Below are 13907 nucleotides of genomic sequence, written 5' to 3' on the forward strand. Positions count from 1 at the left end.
TGTGACAAACACTATTACTGTGCACACAAAAAAAAACTTAACAGAAAAAATCCATTTCCAAACTGCTGGTGGAACATTTCCTGGAAATAAAAACCTCGGTTTGCCATTGCAGAAAAATGAATTCAGTCTTTTCACAGAGGGCCTAAAATCTCTCAAGGATCTCCCGAAACTGTTAGAATTCAGTTCATTAGATTTTAATACAACAAGCCACTGAGCTCCTGCGTAAACACAGCAAAGAGAACATGCACTTTTAATAAGGTAAAGCCTGGGCTGAACCCTAAAGGAGAACTGCAGCGTTTCTGGTCAAACCACATTAAACGTCCCGTGTTCAGAAAATACATCGCTGGGTGAAAAACACAGATGGGTTCAGACCAGGATCAGCCTCCAGCCACAGGTAAACAACAGCTCGATACAACCTTGATGGAGTCACGTTGCACAAGAATCGATGGTTTTCCCCTCCCTTTTGTTCTCTCTTCACTCCCTGCACCTCCGATGCAACACTTCCTCATGCATGTCAGACACAAGCTGAAAAGTTGGACTTTCTGCCTATTAATCCTTCCTTATAAAGATGCTACTTGATTCCAATCAACAAAAAAAAAGTTAATAGAAATAAAATTTAATGGAAACATTTACATAAGTCAGAGCCTCTGCAGGTTTGTGTGGTCTGGATAGTAAATTAAAAACAACCGTTTTTCTTCTGCAAGTAGCCATGTCCATTTGCTTTTAGCATAACGACTTCCTCTAGGAAGCAAGTATAAACTTTTATTTCAAACAACGGATATGAAGGGGAATGCTTTAATTTTGACAGTCAAGACTTTCTTAACATTATATTGAAGACAGACAGGAAGTTGTTCTCGAGTCCTTTTCTTGTTGTGTGCTTAGAAATATAAAACTAGCCTTCAGACAAGCTAACAGCATTCAGTTAATGAACATTTAAGAAATTTCCACTTTTAAGGCAACGTTTTTAGTCAAGGTAAAGTTTTTGTTGGCAGTTAACTGCTAAAGGTTAGCTGCTGTTAGCAGTTAGCAGCTAACTGTTAGAAGTTAGCAGCTAACTGCTACTTAGTTGCCAACAAAAACTAACTAGCTAACTAGTTAGCAGTTAATTAGCTAGCAGCTAGTTAGTTTTTGTTGGCAACAAACTAGAAGTTAGTTGGCTGCCAACTACTAACATTTAGCAGCTGTTAGCATTGTTAGCAGATAATTAGCTGCTAATGATGCTAAAGAAAAAGACTGTTGAAAGCAGAGGTGGGAAATTCTAGACTTGACTGAGATCATCTTCAGTTAGTGTGTAAAACAGTGAAATTTTTAGTCATATTCAAGAAATCAGAATATGTACCCATGAGGAAATTGTCAAATTTTTAAATATTTATGCAAGTATTAAACATATTTTTTTTTAAACCCCATTTTTGTATTAACAATCCTCGTATTATTGGTCTGATGTAATATTCTAACCACTTTCATCAACTGTAAGCAGAAGAAAAATCATTATAAATGACAAATAAAAGCTTGAAAACATCAGTCTGTGTAACTGATCTATAAAACATGCTTCACAGTGACGGTGGTGCTGAAATTAATGTTTTATTGATATTCTAATTCATTGAATTTGACTGTAGAGGTGAAAACTTGAGAAAATTAATTGTGGTCGTTTGTCATGAGCTGCATGTACTTCTACACCTTTTAATGAGGATAATAAGTGATAGTTTCACCAGCAGTAGGAGCGATAATTACCTTTCTGTTTATAAATGAAATAATTTATATCAAGTCTCATATAGATGCTGTAAAATAACGATCGTCATGATGGGACACAGTTGAAGGTAGAGTGTTTTGTGAGAACATCATCTTGTTTTCCTTAACAGTTTTACTTCTGACTTCTATGAGATTGTTGGTAAATCAGGGTGAGAGAAGTGCTTTGGGAAATGTGTGTGTGTGTGCGTGCGTGCGTGCGTGCGTGCGTGCGTGCGTGCGTGCGTGCGCGTGTGTGTGGAGATTGCTTGGGGCTGCAGGTTCGGTGGAGCTGGACAGGCCGAGGGAAGTAAAGACATGCTGTTCAAACGCCTACCTTCTCTTTCTGCCACGGCCTCCCACAGGCAACAAGAAGAGATTTTATGCTAATAGAGCTTTGCCAAGCTTTAGCTAAAGGAATAAACGATAAAGAGGATTACTGCACTCTAGTTTTTAATTCGGCAACTGGAACACAGCAGATGCTGTCCTAACAAAAAAACAAAACTCTAAAGTCAGTTTTCCATCCATTCAGCAGAACTCAGAGCTAAATCTAACGGTCTTGCGTAAACCTAGAGGAGCGGGGATCCTGCTTCACGTGCGGGGTCATCGTGACTTGTTTTTTTTTTTTTTGGACAGACGCCGTGTAGGTTTCCCTCTTTTGGGTTCCATATAAACTCCCGGGTAACTCTTGACAACCCGACCGCCGCAGTGAAGCCATTCAAACAAGAGAGGAAAGTTCCAGCGGAGGCGCAAATCACAACCGCGTCGTAACCGTGCCTGGCACTGCCAGCAGCGCTGGTGGAAACTTGAGTAAATATATTTATGCTCTCCTCTCTCCTCAGGAGCACTCACTCGTTTTGCTCCTTTTCCGAAGCCTCCATGCAGTTTATTCTGAACCACCACCTCTCTCCCCACATCGGGTTCCTGTGGAACAACCGCCGACTAATCTGTAGCACAGGACAAGGCGGCAAAAATCAGCGGAGTGGAGGACAATGATGTGTTTTCTCTGTCACTTTATCCCAACAGGATTCAGAGCACCGCAGATCCCCGACGGATGTTTTTTTGAAGATTGCCGTCTGAGGATGGACCTCAGATGTTTACCCCTGTTTAAAACTGCTAAGCAACAGCATTATGTCAGTGTGTTGGAACTGCTCCCCGCATGACTGTGAGCATTTCACAACTCTGCAGAAAGGTGCACAACATCATTACTACAGATCTTCAGCAAGCTTTCTCGATGGACTGCTGCCAATGCTTCCTCCAATAAAAACGTTCAGTGAGATGTAAAAAAAAAAAAAAAAGGGGAACTTTCATGCTGATAATTTTTGGGTTATTGTATTTTGGTACATAAAAGCTGCCTGTGGTGCAGCAAAGTTGTGCTTTTATCATCTTTAGCATTCAAGTTTAGACATTTCAGAGTAAATCTAAGCATCTGCATTCTGCAGCAAAAACAGACTTTTGTTTGCTCGCTGCACTAACCGCACCACTACGTAACAGCTTGAAATTAAATTTTTTTTCTGTCATTTTTTCACATGACCTCGCCTTTGTTCCCTACCATAGATAATTAATGACTGCAGGGTATCCCACAGTGTATTGTAAGCCTGGCAGGCCACCAGGCTTTACTTGGGCCCCCACCAGGCTGAGCATTACTTATTTGTTTCAGTTTTTTTAAATGTTTGGATTTTTTAAGACTTTATTTTCGGTATTCAGGCATTAATCTTCCAAGAACATAATTATCAAGCGAAATTTTCAAATTTCCTGTCAACTTTAAACATTTCTTAACTCAAAAACACAGCAGAATAAATAACTAGCACCCAGCCACCGGGCTTAGCAAGTTTTCTGTGGGAAACCCTGGACTGCCTGTGAATGAAAGGACGGAAGAAATATCTTGAATGTTGTTATATATCTTATCTATCTCAGGCAGGGTTTCCTCTAGTGCAGTGGTCCCCAAACTTTTTCCTGTGACGGCCACATAACTTTTCCCTTCTCTGGTGGGGGGCCGGAGTCAGTTTGTAACAGAAAAAGTGTTACACGTTTATCACCTGCGCTGCCGGAAATTGTTGACGGGGGGGGAAGTGCGCGTTTCTCGATAGATTTTTCCCCAGAAAGCACATGGGCAAAAACCGTTAGTGAAATGGTCACTGGGACTGACTAGTATATATTCCATTGAGGGAAAGTAACTTTAACATATAGATTCCTCATATGTTAACATAAAGGCTCGTTTTGAAGTATAAGCTGCTACTTACAGGCATTGCTTCGAAGAATTCAACCTGGAATGCGGCGTTCATAACAAACACGTGTTCATCTGCTCTACCGCTAGCAAACAACCGTACTGATTAAATAACATAAAAGTCAAGCAGATCCCTAAAAGTCCAACAAATGGCAGCAATGCGCCAAACAAAACACCCACAGTTTACAGGACACACTTTCTGTTAAAGAGCCCCCTGGTGGTTGAAGAAAAATCCACATATAAACCGGAAAATACAATATATGAAAAAATGGTATTGTTCAGGGGGCCAAATATGGAGGCGGGCCGGGGACCACTGCTCTAGTGTGTTAAAAATCTGGCGGGTCGCCAGGCTTTAATTGCCCCTTCTCCAGACTAAGAGATTTATTTTATATACTAGTAACAGTATTAGCAAATGCTTGATAAGGTGTATGAAAATTGAATCACACCACTGGCCAATCACACACGGGTCTTTCTCATCCAGTAACAACAAATCACAACCAGTAAATCGAAATACTGCACCAAGCAGCAAAGAAAATCCGAAACAAGAAATATCAGAATTTTGTCCCCTAAGAATATTTAGTTGAGCATAAAAACATTGATCTCTGTCCGTTTTAGGTAATATTTATTTTTCGTCTTTCTACTACAGGTAAGAGCAGAGAGAATAACTTTACTTAATCTCCAAACTCTCTAGAGTTCTGCTAATCAGAGATAAAGTTCAGCATCAAGAACTTTTTCAGACACCGAATCAGTTGAGAATAATCCCAAAAATAAATATTTGTCCTCCTGTCCATTAATGTAGTCGAATCGAGGCTTTAGTTGCTGATCACCAGCAGTAACACCTTTAGCATTCCCCAAGCCCCCTTCAAAAATCAACTAAAAACCCACAACACGTCTTAAACCTCGGTGCCGTAGAGACTGACCCACCAGATAAGTGCTGGTGACAGCACTGGTAGTGATGGGAGGTAAGAAGCAGGGGCTGAGCCTGGTGAAGCTCTGCCTGTGAAGGCTTGTCCTCGTACGACTGAGTACACATTCATGTGCGATCGAGGACTCTGGCTGCAACAAGCCCGAATTCCAAGTAAGCGTTGTCGTGAGAAAAGAAAAAAAAAAGCAGAGTAGCACAAGTTCAATGTGTACTAACCAGCGTATAAAGAGAGATTTATCCCTCCGTGGTTCATTCCTGAAAATTAACAATGCCAGTGAGGGCTTCTCCAGGAGCTAGTTGATGATTTTTTTCCTTTTTTGATGTTCACTTTTTGAACCTTGGTGTTGAAACCATGGCAGCAGCTCTATTCCTTCTCCCTGCCTCTCTGTGTTGCAATTATGAATGAACACCCTGATCTCTCCCTCTCTCTCACACACACACTCGCGTCTCTTCCCATAAATCATCCCAACCACCTGAACCAAATCCCCAGCCAGGGAGAGCCCAGAATTACTACAGTCCCCCCCAAAAAAACCAGCCGTGTTGTTGCTGGTGTGATCTCCTCGGAGGCGCGTGTGCCAGGAATACACAGATGTCGGTGGAGCTCCCAAGTGACAAACGAGGCTATTTTTAGCGTAGACTGCCCACACATCCACGACTTTACAGCAGGGGAATTGTAATGTGTGTGTGTTGGAGGAGAGGGGGGCGGAGTGTGAGTGAGGAGTTAAACATCAAGCAGCGTCCAGGTGGTGAGACTGAGCGCATGGAAAGCAAAAGAGAGCGAGAGAGAGCGGTGGAAACTTAAACCGGGTCTTAAATAAGAGCAGAGACCGCAGCAAACTTCCACACAAACAGAAACAGCCGAACGCAAGACCTGCACAGTTACAGAAAAGTTATATAATCCAGTCTGAGATATTCCAACAGCACTTCCAGGCTGAAGAACGAAAAGTAAAGAGTGTTTTCTGTGTGTGTCTGTAGTAACGGGGCCGCGCAGGCAGCCAGGTGACAGTGGCGTTTGTGTGTGGCAAAGCGTAAATTCATCTGAGGAAGTGACGGTGGGAATTCATCCTCGGCTAACCTGCCACCTCCACAATGTCTCCGGGGACGATGTCTCTGGCTTTGATCCTCTGGACGGCCTTGCGATCCATGCGGTACACCTTCCCCATCTCCGGCTCGTATTCCTTCAGAGCCTCGATGGCGCTCTCTGCGTTCCGCTCCTGCACAGCAAACGGCGAAAAATATAAGAAATAATAAAATAAAAAAAGAGTAAAAATATGCATCAGGAGAAATTTAGCATTTTCTTCTTCAAACTGATTTTTGCGCTAAATGCGTTCATTTAAAGGTCGTTTTGTAAAATTGTGCTACGGCCAAAAAAATATTTGCCTTCATAATGAAAGTTCTATGAATTTCTAGCTTTTTAAGCATGGTGAGCATGAATAAGAACATTTTATGTCATTTTTACTAGGGATATTGAATATAAAGGCTTTCTTCTTTCTCTTCAGTGAAAATGAAGCGGGGTGACATTTTACATGATCATGTCCTGACAGACATGTCACATCGTAATGGGCTAACAGGACAAATCCCAACCTGTAATTAACTGGGATGCACAGGTTCGTTACGGTTACAACTACTTAGGTATGTGAATATGTGAACGATTGTGGGAAAAACAAAGTGAACTCTCTATGAAGTCTACGCTTCAGGACGTAATAAAAACATCTGAAAGTTCTGAAATGATCAAAATCTAAACGCCAGTGTACGAAACCATTACATAATATCTACTGAAGATGAGGACAGTCAAGGTTTGAAAGGTCCCCTAATCATCACTCCTCCACCACCGTGCTTGCTCCTCTGTTTTCTCCCAGTGCCAACTAGAAACAACCAATCAGAGCCAGGGGGCGGGTCTTAGCACTGTCAATCACAAGCTCGCTGCTCATCCCTTCTTGTGCTCCTTATTGGAAGGAGCACAAGAAGCGTTTATGTTTATTGGAACATAAACGTTACGTTTCAACACAACAAATAAATTGATCTGTACAATTAGCTATAACAGGACAGGGTCAGGACATTGTTCCAGCATTATTCTGCAAATTTCTGGCTTCTTTACATGAAATGTTGCATACAGACCGCATGAAAAACATTTCTCACCTGCCATACTCCAATAACAGCGTTGGCAATGAGGATAAGCAGAATAACAAGAGGCTCTACAAAGGCGGTGGTGGTTTCCTCTCCCTCTTCAAACAAAGCCAACACCTAGGAGAACATACAGCATAAGTCAGCAAACACTTTTCACTCTCAGGTCACATTTTCCCCAGACGCTGGCAGAACAAAACTAGTCGTTCAAGGAGGAATCTGGAAAAAGAAGCTCAAATTAATATGCAATAATAACCAAACCACAGTCCGTTCAGACAAATGCCAAAACCCCTGATAGCTAACATTTACGTTTCTACTTAAAGCTTGATTGAGTTAGCTTATGTCAAACATGTCTGTTAGCATACATTTAGCTAGCTTAGCTAATCTACCAGCTGATTTATAGTTTCTCCTTTGTCTTTTTTTTAAAACAGCAGCTTACTGTTATCCGACTATCCCAATGTTTTACTCTTTTGTTAGGTTACCTTTCAGAAAACTATTACAATTTATAGTAATTTCCTTTAAGGAAAGTTTTCCTTTTTTGTAGTCAGAAACGGAAAGGAAAGAAATACAAAAAAATACAGTCTATGAGCTAAAGTAGGTTTTTTTAATATTATTTTTAAGTAAAAGAAAATTAAAAAGCACAGCAAGAAAAAACTTTTAAAAACATTTTCATTTTCCTAAATGCAAAAATAAAAATGTAGACATCTGAATAGGCTTAATGAAAGTATGTGACAAGAATCAAAAATAATACATTCTATGCTTGTAGAAAACATGTTGTCAATAATTATTATGTTGGATTATTTTAGCAGCAGCTGGATTATTGCAGTTATTGCATTTTTTGTTTAATTTTTAAAGCAACTAAATTGTGTCAGACATTGTTGTTTCAAATTTCTGTTTTACTTATCCCAGAATGTTATCACGCCCAGAGGTTGTCATGCCGACTGGGAATCAAGCTGAGCGGTGCATTTGATTAGCAGCACCTTTTTTTTTTTCCAGCTCCCCGCTTACGAAAGCAGTCAGGCACGACTTGGTTTGCACGAACACCGTTTCTTTATTTTGGCTTAGTTTTGTGCAAATGCAGAGACGCTATCATTAACATTCAGTCAGCATTGCACTTCTGAGCGCCTGGTGAAAAGAAGTTCAATTTTCTCTTGAGCTCCTTTTTTTTTGTTTGTTTGTTTCTACAAAGGTGTGATTTTAAAACTCAAATAAGCTTCCATTATTTATTTATTTCACAGCCTGAACGGCTGGACCACAAAAGCAATACAGTAATAAAAGTGGATCTATGCTACGGCGGTCCCGATGGGGCTCATCAAGTGACGGCAGAATGTATTCTCTGCGGAGTATTGAGCTATTGAGCTATTGAGCAGCGGCGGCGTCACGGCAGCCTGCGCTTGGTCGATAGCTCATCTTTCCCCCTCATTCGGGTCGCCATGTCTCTCTTCTGGCCGAGCCGAGATTGGAGGGCAATGACGGCAGCCCTCGCGCCGACAGCGGCTCAAAAGGCGCCCGGGACAATCATCATACATTCAGAGGCTGCCTTGAATGCCTAAGTGCTTTCACTCGCTGTTAAGGAGTTCAAACTCAGAGAGGTGGGGCTGATTTTGCAGTCTTGACATTTACTGAGGGAAGCCGGCCTGAAATTTGATTGTGTTCTGATTCTTCAATTGGGTTTGATTACCAAAACTAACTCTGTCCTTTCAGCTCTCAACATCACACTAAAGCTTAATTTGGTCACAAACGAAAAACTGCAGGCCAGGGCAGAGCATTATAAGCCTGGCAGGCCACCAGGCTTAGCATTGCTAATTTATTTAGGTCTTTCTAAAATGTTTGCATTTTTTAACACTTTATAGTTGGTGTTCAAATCTTTCAATAACACACAATTATCTAGTGATGTTTTCAAATTTCCTGTCAACTTTAAACCATTAACTCAAAAACACAACAGGCTGCTGGATGAACGACTGCTTAGCACCCAAACACCAGGCTTAGTGAGTTTTCTGGGGGAAACCTTGGGAGACATAAAGTGTCTTGTCTTTTGCATGCAAGCAAATTCAATAAAATGGATTTGCTCATTACTTTGACCTTAACCAGAACTCAGATTTAATAATAAATAAACAAATAACATGTAATAAAAACGAACACAGCTTTGTTAGAATAGTGTGCTGTACACTGTAGGCCTCTTCCTGTATTAGACGGGACTTTTAACATTAACCCGACCCCACATCGTGAGACGGTGCTCCAGTTTTTATTGTGTCCGGTGGTTAGGGTGGGTTGCTGTGTGGTTCCTTCCTGCAAACCCTCTTACGGGGTTGTGGCTTACTTTAGCGGCTTAGTCAAATAAAAACTGCAAACAACACACAGGAGATGCACCAATCAGTCGGCCAGAGATATGAATCTGAAAGTTTTTCCCATATTTGGCTCTGATCTGTGATCAGCAGGTCAAATCCTGAAAAAACAAAAACGTTTTTTTTTCCTGCAGAGATGGGATTATAAACTTAATAGTCATTTATTTTGTCACTTACTCCTGGATTTTAAAATGACTACCTCTGTCAAAGCACCCCCTTTTTTCCCTGCTTCTTTTTCTTTTCTTTTTTTTAATGCGTTGATATCAGGATGTGTCAAAAGTCAGAACCAGCAGGTCAGACTTCAGAGAAACACGGAATATCGGTATCAGCCGGCAAAAGTCTGATCGGTGAATCACTGCAACCAAAAATGAAAAATAAAAAGAACATTTCTGGATATAAGCAAAATGAGATCCTTATAAATAAAAGTGCAAAATTTTTTCCTGATGATTTGCACAAGTATTTAGGTGACCTGACCAGATCCATTTTACTTTAATGCACTTCATTGCCCTGCAATGCAAAGGAGGCTGGAAAATCTCGTGATCCCAATTTGAATATATTCAAAATCGCAACCAAATCAGTCCAGGTTTAGGGTTCAACTTTGACTCAACTCCACTCTGCTTTTGCCACTCCCTGACCCCAGTGGAAACATACATAACGCTGAGCAAATAGACTCATGAAAGAACTATAAATATCTCATCAATCAAAAGCAGAGCACCGAAAAATGAACTCTTTAAGAAGCCGATCAACGGCGACGTAGTTTTGAGTTTTGTTTCTGTGTTGCAACTAAAGCTTTACTCCACCGAAACCACAGTGACCCAGAATGGCACAGCCCGTCAGCTACGGCGTTTCTCTACGAACGCAGATAAAAAAGCTCAAGTCCAAGCGCTGACAAGAGTTATCTTCCGTCATGAGCGCTTTTAGAGCGATTTTCCGACATCCCAGAAATAGCAATAGCAATTTTCATCCCAAGACAGCGGGGAAGTGCTGCAACAGATGGAAAAAAGTCATTAAACAGGCAGGATTCCCTCCCTCCACCCCTCTGTGACCTTCTCCTCCCTCAGGCTGTAGCCAGGGTCACAGTTTGAGGCACCACAACACACAGAGTTTTGATTCATTGTTTTGTTTCCAGTTTTGGCAGACGCACCGGACTTGTTCCCTGCACAGAAATCACGCCAGACGGGCTCAGAAGCGCTCACACGGAAAGACTTCACTTGTTTCCACATCGAAGGGGTTAGCTTCATACGGCGCAGGGAAAATCATTTGCCACCTTCGAATCTTTTACGTTCTGGTCACATTTTAACAGATCAAACACATTTTAATATAAGAAAAACATAAGTAGATACAAAATGCTGTTTTTGATGATGATTTAATCTATTAAGGGAAAAGAAAAAGGTTTTATGTGTGCCACATTGATACCATCGAGAACATAAATTACACAGGTTAAACTGAACAGGTACTACTATAATATTTCAGATATACAGCACTGGAAAATTTTTTTTTATCCTAAACAACATCCAAACAGCACAAGTAAACAAAGACTGACAGTGCGCTTACAGATTCTTGGTTCTTAGAAGCTAAAATACCTATTGTGCTTTTTTTGGTGCAAAAAAACATACAAACATGTTTTCTCCCTTTAGAGAAGGTGGCTCCTGTGCAGAAAGGAAAGACCAGGTTATTCGAGAATGCGTGGGAATCCTTTACCAGCACAGTCAGCTCTAAAACTACAGCCAATAAATGAGGGTGATCAGATTAGAATATGTATCAATAAAGCTCACAGTTTGAAAGACAAAGCAGTAAAAGCAGATGGTAAAGATTTCTTGCTGTTTTGTGGTTAATTTTTTCCGTTTAAAAAATTATATTTCAAACATCGTACTCTTGTTTAGCTTACTTTATGCTGTTAGGCAGTTTCTATCTGTCAAGTGATTTCTTGACTCTGCAGGTTGGATTGCAAAGCAAGCCTTGGGTTTGTTTGGCAACTGAATCATAAAAAAATGGTTATTTTGAAGTAAAACTTGATTTTAGATGGAGGTAAATTATATTTCCATACAGAATTAAAGTAAAAATTGAAAAAAACTGTAGATATGTGTAAAGGGGTAAAACCTTTTCACTGTTTCTGTGAGTCCCAAGAGGAGAATAAAGTGGATAATCGGGCAGTCTTTTAGGCAGCAATTTCCTGTCCATTGTCCAATTAGGGTCTCAAGTCCCACTGGGTTTACATTTACAATGAAGACGGAGCAGAAATGAGGAGAGTGCCGGTGGCGTTTTAATTAGCTGGTACTCACAAAGGACACGCAGGCAGCTAGCAGCAGGATCCTGACCAGGAGGTCCTCAAACTGCTCCACCACCAACTCCCACAAGGATTTCCCTGAAACGTGCAAACGACACGTCACACTTATCACATCGGGATCAAGACACAAGGCGGAGCGACGTGTTGACATTCTGATGATGATGATGAGCAGCTGGAAAAGCCAGGCTGTTTGCAAAGGAGTAGTGCTGTGTGCTGATGGGTGGGAAACTCCTGCAGGGTGCAACCCTAAAGTTTACCCGCAGGTCTATATAAAACAAAAGATCCATACACAGTACACTCAATCAGGTAGTAAAGGGAGGAGGGTGGCAGCTCATTAGAAGAATCAATATTTACCTTCTTCGGCTGGGAGCTCTGTGGACGTCGCACACCATCGGTCGAGGAGGAGGGGAAAAAACGGCCAGGCAGGACACGGCGGCGGAGGGAGAGAAAGACAAAGAGTAGTTAATGCATTTGATTACTTCAGTGTGACATTGAGATGCACACGCGCATACAAATCGCCCTGCAGGACTGCTAAACTCCAATTAAATGCGCCACGGCATGAGCTGAGGCGGCACGGTCGCTTGTTGTTTGCAGAGGATCCGAACCCGAAAGCAAACCACCGAACTTCTCTGAAGGAATTTTTAAAACTGAAACCGCAATGGGCAATCGGAGTTGCACTGATCTCCTGGGTTGATTTTTCCTTTTCGTTCAGTCTGATTTTCTTGGCAAAGAGCTTTAATGAATCTGAATTTGTTTGCAAAAGCAGCAGCTAAGCATAAACATGAGCAACCGTCAAACGAATAAAATGTGTGGCAGGCTCTTAGTAGAAGTTATACTTTAAAATCCAACCAAAAATGAGGGAATTACAGGATTATATCAAAGCATACGTCTTTTAACATGTCTGATTCCGATTCAATAGAATCAGACATCATGCCATTTAGCTTTGAGAATGAAAAACACCTCTATATATATGTATATATAGATGGTGAGGAAGGAAGAGTCAAGAGAAAGAGATAGAAATAAAAAAAACTATTCTAAGAGTCAATTTTAGCATCTAAAAATAACTCACACTAGATACCAAACTTCAAACTAAACATCAGATCTACTTTACATCCTAGACAGAAATCCTTAACAGATTCAAGTCAGTTGTTGATTTTAAGGTATAAAAACATTTTCACATTCAGTTTAAAACCTGCCAGAGAAATTAGTGGACTAAATTCAGTTTTCACCTTCAATGTGGAGTGTAAAGTAAAAGCGCCAAAGTAGTCTGATTCCTGTCAATTATCTGACTGAAAGAAAACTACTACACTTCTTCAAAAGCTATAAATTTTCAATGTCAAAATATTGAAACAGTTATGGTGCATGAACCAAAGAAAATCTGCAAATATGAGATTTTTTTAAAGATTCCCTCTAAAAATGCTCATGATTATTAACTATTTTAATGGTTCAATCACCAAATATTTCTCAGTTTGTACGCACAGTGGAAACTGCCTGAGGGCTGCCATAGAGGCTAGCATTTTATTTGCGCTCTTGTAGGTAAAGCCAAACTCCTGAATTCGCTGGCATGTAACATAGCATGTAGGTATTTCGCTTCCCACAATGCCTTTTCTTTCATTACTTTGGATTTGCAGTACAAAAATTCTAGATGTAGGCACATTTATGTTGTCATGATGTATTTATTCACAATTTTTGCATAAATCCGGTGAAGTTTTACTTGTACTACTAGAACCTTCAGTACCGTTTCCATACTACAAATGGGAAAATAAAAGGCTAATCAACTGATTGGTGCACAAGCAATTAAAAAAAAATCCTACAACAGCCTAAAGTGTGGTTAGTCTCTCTTGAAATGTTAAAAACAGACACCGACGTTGCACAACAAACACCTCCTCGTGTTTGGACAGAAAACAACTGACGGCTTATTTTTACTCGAGACAAGTTGAGCATCCCATCCACTCTCACTTGCTAACCAGAACTCCTCGCCCACCACGCGCATGAGTCACTGGTGTGAGGAGATGGCACATCAGTCATGCTTCAAAAACACTCCAAATGACGAGTGCTGCCGATCGGTGTCACCGCAGCCAGCGGGTCCGAGGCGTGATTAGTCACCGCGTTTGTCGCAAAGTTATGACTGAGCAAAGTCCCACGTAACAGCCAGCCTCCGTTACATCTGCCTGGGAAAGAGAGGCTCCGGCCACATGGCGCGTGCTCGAGTCGAAGTAAGCACAAGCTGAAATTAACGTTGTCGATCGGTGGGAAAGCGGGTATGTTTAGGAG

General features: G+C 41.0%; 1 protein-coding gene across 2 annotated transcripts in view; it reads right to left on the reverse strand.

Annotated features, from left to right (window-relative positions):
* Positions 1–13907, reverse strand: part of atp2a3 (ATPase sarcoplasmic/endoplasmic reticulum Ca2+ transporting 3) — a 52430-nt gene that overhangs the window by 22999 nt on the left and 15524 nt on the right. For both annotated transcript variants that reach the window (XM_008428152.3, XM_017308631.2), the window contains exons 2-5: positions 11988–12005; positions 11629–11711; positions 7017–7121; positions 5953–6091 (exon numbers count right to left, since the gene is read on the reverse strand). In XM_008428152.3, coding sequence (XP_008426374.1) covers positions 5953–6091; positions 7017–7121; positions 11629–11711; positions 11988–12005 — 345 coding nt within the window. The remainder of the gene's footprint in view (positions 1–5952; positions 6092–7016; positions 7122–11628; positions 11712–11987; positions 12006–13907) is intronic.

The sequence above is a fragment of the Poecilia reticulata genome, chromosome 14 (assembly GCF_904066995.2).
Source record: "Poecilia reticulata chromosome 14, P_reticulata-male-v2, whole genome shotgun sequence".
Classification (NCBI taxonomy): Eukaryota; Metazoa; Chordata; class Actinopteri; order Cyprinodontiformes; family Poeciliidae; genus Poecilia; species Poecilia reticulata.